At 44.2% G+C, this 18,003-nt stretch overlaps 1 protein-coding gene across 1 annotated transcript in view; it reads left to right on the top strand.

Annotated features, from left to right (window-relative positions):
- Positions 1-18,003, top strand: part of LOC100692990 (receptor-type tyrosine-protein phosphatase F) — a 158,513-nt gene that overhangs the window by 112,171 nt on the left and 28,339 nt on the right. The window contains 8 exon segments of the mRNA XM_013273333.3: positions 3,033-3,059; positions 6,095-6,212; positions 6,654-7,226; positions 8,004-8,104; positions 8,702-8,949; positions 10,180-10,258; positions 11,365-11,589; positions 17,612-17,763. Coding sequence (XP_013128787.3) covers positions 3,033-3,059; positions 6,095-6,212; positions 6,654-7,226; positions 8,004-8,104; positions 8,702-8,949; positions 10,180-10,258; positions 11,365-11,589; positions 17,612-17,763 — 1,523 coding nt within the window.

Below are 18,003 nucleotides of genomic sequence, written 5' to 3'. Positions count from 1 at the left end.
CAATCCCGTCTTTTTCACACATCTTTCCGTTCACGCACCACAACAACTAACAAAAAAAAAATCTAGCAAAGATAACATGCGCAAACACGCTCACTTGCTTAGACCGACCTTGTAGTAGGTGTTCCAGCTGGCCGAGAGGAGTTCATGAGTCATCCTAGAGACATGCAAATCCCTCATACGCACACCTGTAATTGATGATGAATAAAACGGAAAAAAAGCAATATCCTTCTATCCTGGCACATCCCATAATGTTTTTCTCATGAATTTTCCTAATGTGTTGTGAAATCGGTTCCACATCCACCCGTTCTACCTGAATTGGATTCACAGTAAGCTTGCCAAGAGGAAAAGAAAAATCCAAATTTTCCAGGGCTCTCACATCATACCTGAGCCTCACCTTCAATCACGATTCTAAGCCGACTGATTGAATTGCAGATCCTGTCAAAATGGCTATCACCTTTCCCCTTCTCTTTGTCTCTGTGTTTCTGGCTCCTCTCCTTTTCGCCCTCTCTCAGGGTTAGCTGAAATACTGGGAGGAGAGCTAGGAGAGCTTGGCTGTGCGTGGGCGGTTTAAGCGCCTCTTTTCTTTTCAAGCAGGAGCCCACACAGCGCCCTCATTTCCCTGCTAAATTTAAACCAGAGGCCATGTTAACAGTGTGATGTTATCGACCCCTTTGCAAATACTTCTGTTGGAAAAGTGGCCTGGACCTGAGTTGGCAGCTCCCACACCACACGGTCTGCTCCATCACGGTGCACTCACGGCAACCTCTGTGGCAGTGTATTTCATATACACATCCATAAAAGTGTGCAGAAAGTGCTGTGATTGAGTTTGAAGCCATTAGCCGCTGTCTGTGCTTTCATACATTTTCTGCACAAGTTTGCCTTCCTTCACAAGTTTGCCTTTATTCAGCACTACTTTCCAGGTTCATTTTGTTTGACCACTCATGCGTTTTTGTAGTTTGTGTGAGCGAGGCAATGCTTCACTGCCTCTACGGCCTTCGCCGCCTCAGATTGGAGTTGAATGGGAATCGGGGGGGAGGAAAAAAAGAGAAAAGAAGCACCTCAGCCCGTTTCACTCCATCAATCATGACAGCTCCTTCTCTTCCACATCACTCGTTCCCCCCTCGTTCCCATTTTTATAGCCACACATCTCAGCCCATGTCATCACATTTGCATTCACCCGCCTGCAAATTATACCGCTCCGTTTCCACAAACGACGCTTATCAGCAATGATGTGTTTTCAGCTTGCGTTGGCATTTGAAATATAAATGGAGGATAATTTATAATTCTCCCATGGATTTAAGCAAAAAAAAAAGCAAAAGCAGTTCCGATAGGAAGGAATTAAGCCCAAGATGAGATAGGAACTCTTGCGAACCTTAATGTGTTGCCTGCTCTGTTGACATACTGAGTGAAGTTGACAGTAAACAAATTAAGCAATTAGGAACATTGCAAACTGTTATTCATGGAGTTAAGCAGCAGCTGTTCTTTAATGGTACTCTTTAGTGCCCCGCTATGTCTGGGGAGCATGAGGCAGCAGTTTTTGATATGCCGTGTGCCTCGACCAGTCACAACTGGGACCTTACAGAGGCCTTGCTCATACTTCACTTAACTGTTTGGTAATAAAGACCATCCACAGGGAGGAGGAAAAGTTGGGTCTTTTGTCTTTTCATATGCCAACAGTCAATAGAGGATGATGAACACCGTCTCCCCACCGCACAATAAATCAGCAGCGTGTGAGGCTTGCTCCTTTTGTTTGTGAAAGTCTAGAATAGCAAGGAGGGAGTGATGGGTGATCAGGAGGACCGGCTCTACTTCCAAGTATTTGTATTTTTTGCAGACTTTGTGCCCGGTTAAACCAAATTCCAAAAAAGGTATTTTCTTCTTCTTTACTGGATTGGATTTGAATCGCACTTACTCTGGTCATGTTAATGAAATGATCCTGCAAAGTGTTGATGCTGGGCAGATGAAGACGGCTCTTCGTGTGTTTTCTCAGTGTTTGACAACGCACGACATTAAGTTGGTCTTGTTTGTATAGTTAATGGACACAAGTGTTAGCAAATACAATGCCAATGGAGTTAAAATTATGTAATACATTTGGGGGCACTGGCCCATTCACAGTAATTCTTGGTGGTTAAATATTGGTTTTTTCCCAGCCTCGTCAATTGCTTCTCCCCTTTGTGTGTTCGCCTCAGTGGTACAGTCCACAAGCAGCTGTGACAATACTCGTGCACCCTAGTGATAACATTTTTTTCCCCCACTCCACCGTCCTCACCCGCACTCCCACCCCCTTTTTCTGTTCTCCACTTTGTCCCTCATCAGTGTCAACAGTGTCATCTCTCCTGCCCCTTGTCAGCCGGGCCACCCATCAGTGAACCCCTCTGCAGGAACTGAACTGTGGAGCACGTTGCTGGTAAACGCCAGCGGTGGCGTTCTGCATCGATGGGGTTTGATGTCACAGGGCTAGCATAGCAGCACTGGTAATAGGATTTCATGCTCGGCACTGACGGAGCCCCGCGGCACGAAATGGGCTTTCACTTCCCCCAGGAATCACTTGGCCAGGCACAGCGAGCAAGGAGAACATTTTGAATACATATTGAAATATAATGAATAAAAGGCCTTCCCTCAATTTCTGTAAGAAAAAAGGAAATGCTTCACGGACTGTGCAGAGTTTACAGTTCTTATCCAAAGTGTAATAGTCATCATAGCGAATAGAAGTCTCCTGATTGAGAAAGAGGGAGGCTTTTTGTTGGATTCATAGGCGAACCAAAAACAAGGCAGTGCATTTAAACAATAAAAAAAAAAAATCACAAATATGGTTACGCAATTTGTTGTATGCCACTCAACTTGTCTTTTTTTTTTTACTCCTTCTCTTCCATCACACTCTATCCCACTGTTTTGTTCCACCACACGACTCTGTTGACACCTACATTCATCTGTCTGCGAAAAAAAGACGAGCGCTTTTTTTCCATGGCTGTTGTGTTGTTTCTGACTCATTTCTCTCCCCGCCCTGTGTCCTGTGTCTTCTCTCCCATCAGTGGAATATTGAGGAATCCACCGAGCATGTGAGTAACCCACATGTGTGCTGCTGGGTTCTCTTGCAGGGCGAGCTCTTTTCCCTTTTGCAGTTTGGGGGTGCTTGTGTGTTTCGATTATGAGTTGTGTGTGGATGTGTGTTAATTTCTGTGCAAGGTGTGTGACTTTAATCTACTCTGTGTGAACCCTCAGGAAAGATCATAACCCGATCATAACCACAGCACGAAACGTGTGTCCAAATGTTTTCTTTTGTGTGTTTGTGTGTGTGTGAGAGAGAGAGAGTTAGTGTGATTTAGCCTAAGAGCTCCTACAACTTCAAAGCAAGATCTGATGCAGGCTTATTTTACCAGAAGAAGAACCCTGTAGAAACAGCTGGGCAGTTGCAGGTGAACTGAGGCAATTCTGTACAGCGCACATGAAGCATCTTCCCCCATTGAGCTTACAGTGCAGTCAAAGGCTTTGTGTCACTATCCCTGTGTGATGCCGACATTAATCGGCCTCGCCTAACCTGCTGTCTCCCCCGCTGTTTCAGATGACATGTCTATCTGAGGGGAGGAGCTGTGTCTTTTATCAGCTCCACACATCTCCGAAATTGCCACCAGCCTTTCATGTTCTTTTCACGTGCCCGGTTTGCAGCCCGCCGCTACGTGGCTGTCAAGCAGCTCTTTGTTATGGCTTATTACCCCCTAGACGTCATATTGCACTGGCATAAATGCAGAGCCACTTACTGTACCCAGTCAAAAAATTCAATAGAAGCCTGCCAGACTAACGGATACTATTTTCAGTGTATAAACAAGGGCAAAGATATGTTAAGAAAAAGGTTTTCAGCTTTTATAAAGTCCAAAAAAAGAATTCATTTGGGATATTTTCACTCCTTTTTTTCACCCGCCGACATTTCAAATGGAAAACTTAATGAATCCGGTAACCACCTGTAGAGGCTGAGGCTGATCTTTTTTTGTTCTTCCTTTATCTGTTTATATATCATTTCAGTTAGTTTCGTATACGAGCCGGTGGGAAGTGCGCACGCTGTCGTATTTATTTGTTATTAGCACCAAGTTAAACAGAAACCTGGCTGCACGGCACACGGATTCCTCAAGCTACACCCACATGGCATGAGTCAGGCTCGCCTCCTCTCCCTCTCCTCTTAATGCGTTGATTAACACCTGACAGACAGCGAGCTACACGCTGTCAGAGGAGGACATCTGTTCACACATCTTTATTATTTCTTCAGCAGCCATGTTTAGACCACAGCAGACTTTGTGCTTGGTAGCTAATAGAGTATGAGGCAGATGTCAGCACTGAAAACATAAGCCTGCGTTACTGACCCATGGCTTTGTTCTCAGGGAGTTTTTTAGCTTTCAGGAAATTTTGCTGGTGTTAAAAAGCAAAAGATGCATATAGAGGACATTAAATATAAATCTTGAGCAAAAAGTTATCTGAAGGGATTTGTTTTAACTGTGCAGCCCATTTTTCTCTTGGTATTTTTCCACTCTAGTGAGGATAGTGGTGTTGAGAGGCTTGAAGAGAAGAATCCATTTCTATAACTAGTCGACTTGTTAATCTCTATAATGCCCTTTGGTGCTGCTCTAAGCATTTGCTCTAAAGGGAACTTTGAAGCCTTGGTTTTTCTATTTTCTGCTGAGTTTTAAAAGTGTTGCTAGAACTGAATCAACCTTGTCAGAATGGAGAGAGGACCGATCTGTGCAGCTGCCACTGCTGAGATTGTTAAAGCCATTTTGCATGATTAAAGTAATGAGACTTCCTCCATAAAGTTAAAATGGCTTTATGATACAGTAATTTAGCATTTTTCCCCCATCCCTCTTAAAGGTTAGCAGGGGAGCACCAAATGTCCCTTAAAGAGAGGCAGTAAAAACCACTGTCAAACAGCGCTGGCTTATGTAGACTGTTTAATGTTCTTCTATGGTTAGGAAATTAAAACTTCATTAGTTGGAGAAACAGCGTCAGGGCAAGGCCATATAATATTCCAAGCGTCTGAGAAGTTTGCGAGAAGTTCCAGCAGGAAGGCTCGTAGGCATCTGTGTGTTCGTCCTCTCAGCGGCGCCAGTCAGAACCCGACAACTCCAGCATGTGCGCTCAAGCCGAAGGCATTAAGTTGTTGTGCGTGTGCATGTGCGTGTATACCAATGTGTGCGTGCTGATGTGCACATTTTACGTGCATGTATACTGTGTGTATCCTTCGTTTACGTATATTAGTATGTGTATTCCTGTGTGTGTGTGTTTCTGTTTGTTTGTTTGGATATGGGCTTTGTTCAAGCTCAGAGTATTTAATTCCAGCGTGTGGGTGTGTTTTTATTCAGACTGATGCAGTGTGGTAAAGTGAGTGCCAGCACTGCAGCAGGTTACCCGTAACAGTGTGTTACCTCAGTTGTTTTTCTGTCTGTTCATTCCTGACTGCTGAGTTACTCATTTGTTCATTCACCGTAGTGTGTCTGTGTTTTTGTGCAGAGACTGTTTGGGCAATCAGCCAGAGGAGAATAAGTACCAAGAATCTTATTTCATTCTTTAAAAAAAAGTATTTTTTTTAATCATCCTGATGTTTATTTATCTGAAAGGATTATTTTCAAAGAGTTTTAACAGCAGTCCCACAGTCGGTGTACTATTTTGTGGGTTTTAATAGTCTGTTTAGTGATGAACTTAAGCTCCTCTGGTTATTATCTCATGCTTATCCATGCAGCAGGCATGAAAACTGACACACGGGTGATGTTCTGATTAATTTAGTTGGTTTGTTAGTTAATGGGTTCAGCGTGTTCCTTACAGTTAGGTACAGGAGCTTTTCAGAACCAAGAAAAGTTCCTGGGCCTGTTCGTGTGCCTTCTTTCTCTATTAAAAGTTTGACATATTTTGTTTTTAGGCTAATTGCGCAAGAACCCACACGTGGTTGGAGAAGGGGGTTTAATCTTACTGCGGTTTCCTTTGGTGCTGTGTGTTTGTCAGGGGATCGCAGCTTGTGTGAGAGGGTGGTTGAAGAGGTTTCGCTCAGGCTTGCTGACGCCTGTTAACATCTGACCTTGTGATTTTTTTTTTTTCTTTTTCACTTTTACAGGAGGCCATAATTGGTGGGCTGCAGTCTGAAACCACCTACTCTGTAACTGTAGCAGCATACACCCTGAAGGGAGATGGTGCTCGTAGCAAAGCTAAAGTCATCACCACAACTGGAGCAGGTCAGAATCAGTGTTAGTGGGGTTTTCATGTAAAACAGAGAATGTATATGTGAATCTGTTAGTGTGGAGTCTTGCTTTGGAAATCATTTGCTCATTGGGTAATGACTTTGTCAGTCACGAGTCATTAGCCAGTGAATGACTGAAAAATGCCAAAGAAAATCAAACTTTTTGAAACATGGCATGACCAAAGATTACAAAATTTCTTTTTTCAGTACGACCCAAAACTAGTGACTAAGAGCAGCCAAGTGTTTACAGAGGTCAAGTCTTTTTCCATAGACTTCACAATCACAACTATCGCCATCTTGTGGCCTTCAGATAGAATACAGGTTTTTACTCATTAAGTGCCACAAATCTGATGTGAATTTAAAAATATGTCTTTCACTTTTAAGGCAATTACAGTGCAAATAATTTTTTTCCTATTTAAATCTCTACTTCAACCAGTGCCAGGCAAACCCAGTATGATGATTAGTACCACCATGGGAAACACAGCACTGCTCCAATGGCAGCCCCCCAAGGATATGGTGGGGGAGCTGATGGGCTACCAGCTGCAGTATAAGCGCACCGACGAGGACACCTACACCTCGCGCGAGATGAGAAAGACTGACGACCACCATACTGTCACTGGCCTGCACAAAGGCGCCACCTACATCTTCCGCCTCAGCGCGCGTAACCGTGCAGGCATCGGCGAACCTCACATTAAGGAGATCAGCACACCTGAAGACGTGCCCTCAGGCTTCCCGTCCAACCTCCAAGTTACGGGCCTGACGCAGTCCAGTACCCAGCTGACCTGGAAGCCCCCACCGCTGGCAGAAAGGAATGGCAAGATCACACATTACTTGGTGGTATACAGGGACATCAACAGTCAGACAAACAGCACCAACCGCACCACCGAAACACACATGACTATCCAGGACCTTAAACCTGACACCACTTACGACATCCGGGTGCAGGCATTCACCAGTAAGGGCGGCGGACCCCTCAGCCCCAGCATCCAGAGCAGGACCATGTCGAATGGTAGGATAAGTGGTAGGACATCTGACTAACATTTATACATAAACACTTCAGAGATATTTGATATGAAAACATAATGACGTGCTTGCATAAACATTGGCACTCTTAGGCGCACACAGTTATGTCATTGCTCACCACGAACACATGTCGCTCGCTTCTGTTTTAAGCTCGCTCCGTCTTTATCGGTGCGGTGTCTTTCCCATCTTCCACTCAGCATACTGTAGTACATGACTGTGTTTATTGATTTATAGAGTACTAATCTCATTACACGCTACAGTCACATTACCATGCCTCCTCATCCTCCCTCCTTCTACACACAAATCTAAATGTTACCCAGCATGTAGCTTCTGATGCATTTTATAATCTTATAAATGAAAGATTTCTTATTTATAACCATGCACGATGCCTGTTTTAAGACACATGTTGCCACTCCTCATGTCATATGCATTTCTTGGTAATCGCAGTGATCTCGGCCTGTTGAGTGTGTCTTGTGAATGGGCGGTAATAAATGGAACAGGCTCAGGGAAATGGAGTCTATTTTTGTATGATCGGTAATCAAGCGTGAATGCGATTGTTAATGTTCTCTGAACACTCCTGTGGCTTTTCAGGTTTGGTCATAAGGAATTACCGCAGAATATGTTCGCGTTGTTTACTGAAGGGGTGACTTGCTCGTGTGCTGCTTTATAGTAGTGTGAAATGAAATTATGCACAGAGATTACTTTTTGTGGTGTACAAGATGTCTTACCTGAGGTATTAATGAGTGGATTTTCCTCATCCTAGCTTTCCCCACCCTGAACTTCGGTGTCAAAGCTGTCATGAAAACGTCCGTCTTGCTCACCTGGGATTTGCCACCAAACTACAAACCCCAAGCGCCCTTTAAGGTAAGTACCAGCCAGGTAGACGGCCAATGCTGACATGAGGTGCAAAAAAGATTGAATATAAACTCAGTTTGCACAGACAAAATACTTGCAGTGCAATTTAAATTAAAAAACGCTGGATTAAAAAAAACCAACTCTTATTCTACTTCAGTAACATGCTCTAACATGCTGTACAAGCATTTGTAATATGAAAAAGCAATATTAGGTGCTGACACTTAACACAATATGATTGAGTCGCTTTCTGTATTTGCACAAAAAATATGAAAATCCCAATTCATGCTCATTTATGAGGTGTAATAATCTGTCAACGTGATATATCAATTCCCACCCAAATGATAGGGGAGCAAAGACAATTTAAGGTGTAAAAGAACATTGGATATGCGCCAGTGGGCAAGTGCGACGCTTGAAGCACTTGAGATGAGGTGTCAGATAAGATGGGCACCTCCCTTAGGACCATACTGTTTTTGCTTTTTTTTTTTCCACATGTGTGCGTTTGAGAGGGAAGAGAGAGAGCGGTGCGTGTGAGCAAACGATATTCAGGCTGTATATCTGTGCTGCCGTAAATCACAACTCCCAAGTTTTCCCCCCGTGTGCTTACAGATCTTGTATAACCAGCAAAGCGTGGAAGTGATGGGAAACCTGAAGAGGAAGCTGATCACGCAGCTGCAGCCAGACACAGACTACTCCTTTGTACTGACAAGCAGGGGCAACATTGCCGGAGGTCTTCAGCAGCAGGTGTCCATCCGCACTGCCCCTGACCTGATCCAGACCAAGCCCAGGACACATCATGCTCAAGGTGGCAAGATGAACATCACCCTGCCAAAGATCCAGACCACCACGCGTGTCAAGTACGTACTGATGGGGACTAACCACACAGGCTTGCTCTGGGCTAGAAAATGCTTGTTATTAGTCAGGAATAACAAACAGGTTTTGCTTTTTATGTTTATAGTTTGTGATGCATATAAGTAGTACATTTCTAATTTTAAAATTGATGTTATTACACAAATTTACAACCACGAAACTGTAAATTTGGGACCTAATGCGACACAAAGGGCACACGTGTGTCTGATCGCTACTAAAACTATTCGAGAACTTACGATTGCAACTTTTACTCTGAGCCATTTTTGTGACACGGCAGCTGATGATAATTGAGACTTAACATCAGGTCGAGCCGTGTTATCTTTTGACACAAATTGTTAAGAGGAAAACTGCACCTGACCCTTTTCCTTCAAACGCACACACATAGCGACACGTCTGTGTAAAGGGGGGAGTACACGGGGTTGATTGGTAAAAAAGATTACAGGGCTGTCAGGGCTGGCCAGGGTCCAGCACAGATTGACAGCCACGGAGTGCCTGTGATTGGGGATGGGAGGGTTGAGGGGGTGTGTATGTGTAGGTGAGAGGGAGGGGGTGAGGAGTCTTGTTATACGTCTCTTCTCCCACTACTAGACTTGAGTGACTGTTGAATCACAGAGTTGAGGTCTGGAGAGAAGCGGCTGTTTTCGCTGTCAGCAGCACCTGATTTTACAAGTAGTCAAATGCTGCACTGGGGGGAAACTTGTACCCAAGACAGAGTCGGGGCAGAGACGAAACATATATAACCTAACGCATTCTCCAAAGCATTCTCCTTTATTCATCACCTAGCCTCTTAGCTTGACTCTAAAGTCTTAAATTTCTCACTAATGTCTTTCTTTTCCTTCTATTTTGGTCTTCTTAATGAAAGCAGGAGAACACACACGAGTACTCACATAGCTGCTTCTATTAACCTAAGGAATCCTATGGGGATCTATGCTAGCTGAAGGCTCCCCTCACTGGGATTGTGTTTGTTCCAGTCTACATGGCAGATGTTCTTAGTGATTAGCAATTAATTGGCGAATGCATTGCCAATCTGCTGGTGTTCGACCTTGGTTGGAACCACATGTGTTTTACTTAAATTCTGAATTCAGCCCAACGAGGATCACCCTCAAAGTACGCCTCCTTGTTTTGACTGTGCTATTAATGCACTCGGCCCGCTTTGTTCTCAGCGTGTACCTGCATCGGCCGGTCTTTCTTAACACAAGCTTTATTTTTCATGGCAGGTGGTACTACATCGTTGTGGTGCCCGTGTCCCCGGTGACACGCAAGTGGAAGAATCCGGACGAGATGGACATGGATGAGGTGAGTGCCAGCCCATGTCTGATTGGCTAATGTGCCAGGTCAGGGGTCCCAAATAGCACTTTCTGTTCCAACTGGGTATAAAGTCACAAGTGGAAACTAATTAGCTTTACCCTCCTGGGCGCCAGAAGAAAGAGATTTTAAACAATGACTCACTCGGCTAGGTGGGGAGTGTCCTGAGTGAATGCCAGGTCTGCAGACACTGCCCATTTGTTGAGTATAGCAATTTGCGTGCACATAAAATAGTTTGGTTTTTGTTTAATTATTTGTATTGTTGTAGATGTTAGGCAATCACACTTCATTTCTGTGGTCATGTTCACAATTGTAGTCAAAAGAATTACTGCTCTACCTCTATATTTTTCTTTAAATTGTTTATAGGCAGGCTTTGTCGCCTGTAGACAAAGTTTTACATGAGTTATTCAAATGAGGACAAAGATTTATGACTGCCTTATTATTCCATTGAATAAAGGTCTTCCTTGTCCATGAGGGAATTTAAGCTAAATGACATGCCTAAATATTAATAGCATAATTTTTAAGTAAACTGCGAGGCTCGTTGGTCTGAATCGCTATTGTTCAAGCTCCCTGTAGAAATAACAGAAGAGACTGAGAGGGAGAGAGATGGGACTCCCTGAGTCATTAAACACCGAGCAGGCCATTGTCTCCTCCCTCCGACATAATGATTTAATAAAGCTACATCTGGAGCAGTGCATGAGACATCACTGACAGAAAACAAAATGCTGCTGAAAACACAATGCCGCAGTGCTGTATGCGCCCGCTCATTTATTAACCGGGCTGGCAGTCATGCTGAGTTGGTGTGCTAGAGCAAGCGCTAATTGCTCACTTCGTAGATTGGCTGCATTGTTTGCAGTTATATCGCTGTGCAAAGGCCATTTTAGCTGTACGGAATCATTATCTCTTATTTGGAGGCATGCTAACAACCAAACCTGGATGTCTAGTGTCAGTGCAAAAGCTTTTTTTAGACTTTAGGAAGACTTTAGGAGTTGATGAAATTTGGAGAACTTGGATGCCGTTGTGCATATGGAAGAGAGATTTTTGACCAAAGAACCAAAGTTGTTTATTATTGAGAAATTTCTCTTTTTCTACCTCAGCTGCTCAAATCAAGTAGAAGTTCTGTCCTAAGACACCGACGTCACTTGGATTCCACCAAGCCTTACATTGCTGCCAAGCTTGCGTCACTTCCAACCACCTTTATGCTGGGTGATGAGAAAAGGTACGACGAATTCTTCAACAAGCCCCTGACGAGCTCACAGCAGTATCTCTGCTTTGTCTTGGCTGAACTTCAATCTGAAGGGACTGACAGCACTGCTCAGTATGTAAGTAAAACATCCAGCCTTGATGGCATAAGTTGCTTCTTTATTTTGCTTTTTAGTAAAGAACTTGCGTTTGTTTTTTAAACACTGAAGCTGTATTTTGGTACATGTTAATTTTTCTTTTCTCGGACAGATTATTTAAGTTTATCACCCATCCTCAAACTCTAATCACTCTGCTCCTCAAAGCGTTTCCAAAATAGCAGTGGGAAGCCTAATTGTTTTTGTTTTTATTGCCAATTATCCTTTAATACTGCTGCCTCTAAAAGTCATTGTAGCTTGTCCGAATAACTCCCTTATCACTTAACAATGACATCAGAGATCCAGCTTTGCCATTTCGGCAGCAGCGGGGCTCTGCGCACATCCCTTTACAATGCTAATACTAGACTCTCGGCTTTCTGAGCCGGGCCCCAATGCACTCGTCAAACAGCTCCAACATGGAGGCCCTGTTCTCCGTGGGACGGTCTGGAGTAAACTTCACAGCAGAAAGAATGAGCGACTGCGATTGCTCTGAGCTTCACCGCTACCCAGGACGTGCATATTCAGTAGCTGTGCCCTGAGTGATTTAAAAAAAAATGGAAGTGAGCGAGCGCTCCAAGTCCGAAACCCAATCCCAGACTTTTCACCTATTTCTTTCTCTTCACTCCCTCCTCTGAGCTTTTTTTTTCTTTACCCCTCTCTCTGCTTCTCTCGCCCTCTCCACATTTCTCTACCATGAAGAGAGCAGAGGAGATTGATTAGTGCAGCTGAAGTTAAGAGGGAGATGAGGGCCTGGTCTCAGGGTCTCGGGAGTCTGTAAAGCAGGCCTGATTCCCTTGAAACGCTGCTTTACATGTCCCTAAAGCCCCCCACCACCACCACCCTACTCCAGTAATCCCCTACTCTTTCACTCAGGAAAGAGGAGGGACATGCAGGGGAGGCTATAGCGGGCAACCACGGTATACTTTACTTCAAAGCAGATGCTTAAATCCCATCACTGCACAACACTCTCACCGTACCTGCAAGATACACCATGCTGGATCAGCAGCGCTCAAGATTTCTCTCTTTCTGTGTACTTCCCCTCCTTAAACTGCGTCCTACCCACCTGCTTTTAAACTTAATCACTTGGATCAATCAGATTCACTCACTCTGTGAGTCAGCCAGTGTGTTTACCTTCACTTCAGCTTTCTGCAGCAAACTCATTTCCTAAAATGTATGTAAATAGGACACTTAATTTCCTGAATTAGGATAGCAGATTAAAGCTTTTGATGTATAAACACAAATGGTTTTCTAAAAAAACATTTTACGGCGCCACATGACAAAGACTTTAGACAGAGAAAGTGCTGCCGTGACAAAGATTAAAGGAGAGATCATTAGACGCCGCAGTGCATTCTTGGCCCTAAAATGAGTATTTGAGTGTGGATGGCTAAAACTCACATTTTGAAGCTAAATCAAAATAAGCTGACAACCGTTTCAGAACGTTGGTGCTTTTGTGAAAACATTCACAGAGGTGTGCATACAGATCGTGAAAGCAGTCAGTTTTTCCTACATATCATGTCCCCTAACTGAACTGTCAAAATGCTCTGACAGAAAAAAACCCACTTCAGGCTTCAGCTCACAAATTCACTTAAAATATGCCATCCATGGTTCAAAAATACAATAAGGGATAAAAAAAAATCCAATAGCTGACCTGCTCCATATAATAAGCACAATATCTACACTAACAGGATTATTATAGAGCATGTAAACACCTTGAATTTCTCATTTCTCCTATCCTGGCTTCGCGTGTGCTTTTAAGCATACTGAATGGTGAGGCGGCTACTGCAGTCATTGATTTCTGCACAAATCCCCTAACTGCACTCCTTGGGAAACACGGCAGTGTTTGTTTTTGTCACCCCCAACGCGCCGCTTTCGAGCGTTTATTACTAAACACACGGGTACAGGAGGTAAAGCATGCAGCAGGATCGAGCAGTTGGCAGAAGCTGCCTCGAGCAGGATCTTCACCAGACTCAGGAGAATAAGACAACAAGTAGTGGAATAAATGACTTGTGTCTTTACCGCACTTTCTCGCAACCACCCAAACTCCCCCAGTGTAGATCAAACAAGACCGCCAGGGTTTAATAAGCCCTCGTATATCAATGGCCACAAGCAGCCAGCAGTGGTTGGAGGGAAGAAGAGAAGGAAGGCAAAGGGGGAAGAGAGCGAGGAAGGGAGAGGGGCAGAAGAAGAGAGGGTGCCTTCATGTCTCCCCAGCACCCAAGGCGGATAAACAAGCCGGGGGAGGTGTGAAATGGGATGATAGATGCTGGGTGTGTATAAACAGTATCATTTAATGCGAGAAGAGGGTGAGGGAGGGAGGTAGCATGAAATATTGTGTGATGTGAGACAGAGAGTAGGGGTGGCGTTTGATAGAGGAAGAGAGGGTAGCAAAAATTGTGTCTCGTGTCCTGTCCAGCCTGTGAAGCCCAGATGAGAGGAAGTGAACTCATGTTTGAGGAGGAGCTCATATTTAATGTGCGCTTTTATTTTGATAAGGGAAAGGAGATCATAATGGGGTGTTTTGCTATTTGCAATGCTACCCAAGCATTTCCTGCGTTCCCAAAAGGAATTGATATTGTAGCACTAAATCTGCCGGTGCTGTGAACTCACAATCCCCTCAGCATGGAGGACGGGGTTGTTTTTTCATAATTTAAAAGGCTTTGACGGATAATATTAAAAAGAGAATTACGACAGGAAAACAAGATGGGAACATGAGCATATTCAAGTCCAGCTTGTCACTGAGTGGAGTTTAAATAAAGGCAAAGTCACCATTCAAATGCACTGTGTCCCATCCACTCCTGGAGGCATCCCCCTGTAGCAATGCCTCCAGATATCTGAGTGCTTGGTATTCAGACAGTTAGAAAGGAGTAATACGTGTAGTTTCTGGTGCTGAATGGGGAATGCGTGGATAAAAAAGTAAACGACGAAATAGGGAGGTCATCGTACGGAGTAGACGAGACCAGCAGCCTCGTCTTTCCCTCTCACGTTTTTGTGCCTTCATTTCTCCTCTCCCTTTCTCTCTTTCCCTATGTCATGCAGTGATGACAAGCGTGTGGGCTTTTCAGCCTCCCCGGGGAGGCAGAGAGAGCGGCGGATTCATAATAGGCGTCTTTGCGTGTTTGTTTTTTTGTCTGGCGCGCACCCCGCAGCTTATTTAAGCCACTTTTGGAGAGTTGAGGAGCTCGCGGGGTCGACGGCGAGTTGAAACAAATTTGCCTGCGCTGTGCATAGCGGATTCTGTGCTCAGGGGATGGTGGAGCAGTGGCTGACTGGGGAAGCTGTGTAGCTCACGGGCCAGATAGCAGACTCGATATACTGCTACTACCACAACACCTTTTCCTCTGTCTCCTCTCTCTGCCATCTCACATCACCCACTATCTCCCTTTCTCTCCCTTGTTCTCTTACTTTTTGTCTCAGACAAATATAGTCTCTCACACACACACACACTCTTTGCTAGTGGCTGCGACCAAAACAAATACCTTCACTTGTGCAGGCTTAGAGAAGTTTGTGAAAAGGCTCAGAAAAACTGATGTTCCAGGTGTGCTCACACAAAAACATACACGCTTTTGTTTACAGTTCTTGCACACAGTCGCACACACATACACAACCAAATACATTACTGATAATTCTTACAGTCATATATATCTTTATCTACAGTATTTTTTTTTATCGTTTATTCTCCTCTACTTGTCATTTTCTTCTATCTCTTCTCTAGTGGGGATGGGATTTAATAGAATTTTATCAAATTTGTTTTCAGCATCTAATTCACTTTCTAAATGCGATTGCACTGCAAAATCTGTTTAGCTTCATCTCTCTGTGTTTTTACCCACGTCTGTATCCCCTCCTGTAGACGTAGATCCTGCTACATCTCTGTGGACAAAAAGAAAAATTATGCAATTTAAAAAAACATGGTAAACTCTTTGGCCTTGTTCTGTTTCAATATTTGGGTGGGTGATACATGTCAAAATACCATCCATATAAACGTCAAGGCTCCAGTGTTTCCCAGCAGTGTAACAATATGATCAATGTTATTCACTCCATGTGTAGGTCGCGCATATCCAAACACACCGCATGCCCATACTTTACAGAGAGACACGCACTGATCCAGAGTTGTAAGGGATGCACTCATGTCTTTCACTGTCTCTGACTCACTCTCAGACTCGCACATTCCTTCACTGCACCATTGCTCCATTGTGATACCGCTGTGCGAGGGCAGAGGCATTAGGAGCTGCGTGACTGAGCTTTTATCAGATATTAGGGCCGTTCAAATGGATGATCCCACTACTTCACCGTGACCACCAGACAAAAAGCCCTCTCTTTTTGTTCAGCCCTCTCCTCTGCTCTTGCTCTTCCTCTCTTATCCTTCTCTGAAAGCACAGCTGCAGTTATTTGTTACCTCATTAAAAAAAAAGTTTTTCCCAGGATTCCCTGCAGGGCCATATCCTACAGCCTTTTTCGGGCCTTCCCAAAAGAACAGGAAGCCTTGTGGTGTCGTCACATCAGCAGCGTCCCATTGCTGTGCCGTTTTTCTTTGTTCTTGGATAATAGGTTCCTCCCCAAGGCGCTCAGAATGGTAGAAAGCTGGTCTCATGTCCCTGCTGTGTGTCTGTATGTGTGCGTGTGAGAGAGAGGGGCAGAGACAAATGTTACATTGCTGCTGTAAACTATTGCTGTCACGAAAATTTGAATTTTTTCATGTTCCTGCTTGAGTTATCATGTTTCCGGGCCCACTATGAGAGCATGGTGGTTTGCACTTACACCACTGAGACGTGCCGTACCACACACACCCAAAGTGTAAGTTTTCATGGCAGTTGTCCAAGAGCATGAGTGATAACAGAACTATATGACAGAGCGCAGGACTCTTTGAGCTCATCGCAGCTTATCTTTCCAATTAATATCTGCCTGTGCGCTGAAGAGCAGGCTGCTGTGCAGCTAATGATCCGGATTACTGCTGCCTGCTGCCCCACCATTCCCACTGCATGCTGGGAGCCCAATTCCCTCAGAGGTCTGCGATCTGTCACCCATATCCTTCCACACTCTGTACTCCCTATCCCAACCTGCATCTCCTATCGTCATTCAATAGGTGTCACGCGGAGTTCTAATGACAGATGCCTCGCGCCTCCCTTTTTCTCATCTGTCAGCTTGCTCTCTCGCAGTTGGATTCCTTCTTCTTCAAACCTTTTTTTTACCATGCACCATACTGCATCCCCTCGGGTACCCCCTCAGATACATACTCACACACCGATGCATACCTCCCCACCTCCCTTTCCCCCATCATTCAGAGATGTGGAGTGGAAAGATGTCTCATTTACAACCAAGGTGGAAATGCACCCTCGCCGTCACCTCCTCCTCTTCCGTCACGGTGTGAACACTAATGAAGAAGAGATGAGTCCTCTCTTGTGCCCCCATTTATCTCAGCGACCAAGGGACATGCACACTTATCCCTGCCTCTCCATCTCTACCTCGCTCACTCTCTGGTGTCACAGTCGCTCTGTCATCAGCCGTCTTAGTTTTTTCTAACAGAAATATATAAACTTGATTTGAGTTTGGTCGATAGCTCCGTGGCCTGCTCTGCTTCATCACTGAACTGTCATCTATTACTAAGTTGACATAACTTGACTATCCAAGTGCCAGAAACAAGATATGTGAAGTGAGATATTTTGTTTATCCCTTATGTAGAAAACTTTGTTTCCAGTTTTGTTACTTCAGCCACAGAAAGTGCTACATATTCAAAGTGTCAGTATCTTTTTTTTAATTGTCTTTTAAGTATATAAGTGGTTGATCTACAGTTGAACCCTGTGTAGAATTTTAAATTCATGTTAGCAACATGCTAGTATGAGTCCAGTGCCTTTTCCTTTGATGTTTGAGCTTCTTTTTTAACTTTAGGCAGTTTTAAACACCCTAGGGAATCCAGATTACACTTAAATAAGAAGGGAGACCTTGCATACATATTAAAAAGTCTGAAGTGCCCCTCTGATGTACCTGTACCCTCTTTTCTGTTCCCTTACAGATGACATATTCAGCTAGTCCCTACTCAGATCCAATCGAGGTCACTTCACCTGTGACTGGGATGGAGCAGTCTGAAATGCTGTGGGTCATGGGCCCAGTGCTGGCTGTGCTGCTCATCATCAGCATCGTCATCGCCATCCTCATCTTTAAGAAGTAAGAAGCCGTGCTTCTGTTTATTAGTTGGTTGAGGTTGAAATGCGGTGACACTTGTGATTGTAGGTTTCTTATGGTTGCATCAGGAATGGTAATGAGACGTGCTTCTTCCTGCCACTTGCACCAGGCTCCTCGCACACCAAACTATAACATCCACTTTCCTTTGCATAATGTACACGGTAATGAGAGGAGAGCCAAAGACACGTTGATTTGTTTTTTATACAAAATATTTTGGCCCAG

This window comes from Oreochromis niloticus, linkage group LG18 (assembly GCF_001858045.2).
Source record: "Oreochromis niloticus isolate F11D_XX linkage group LG18, O_niloticus_UMD_NMBU, whole genome shotgun sequence".
Classification (NCBI taxonomy): Eukaryota; Metazoa; Chordata; class Actinopteri; order Cichliformes; family Cichlidae; genus Oreochromis; species Oreochromis niloticus.
The sequence above is the reverse complement of the archived record's forward strand: the minus strand, read 5'-3'. Positions and strand labels throughout refer to the sequence as shown.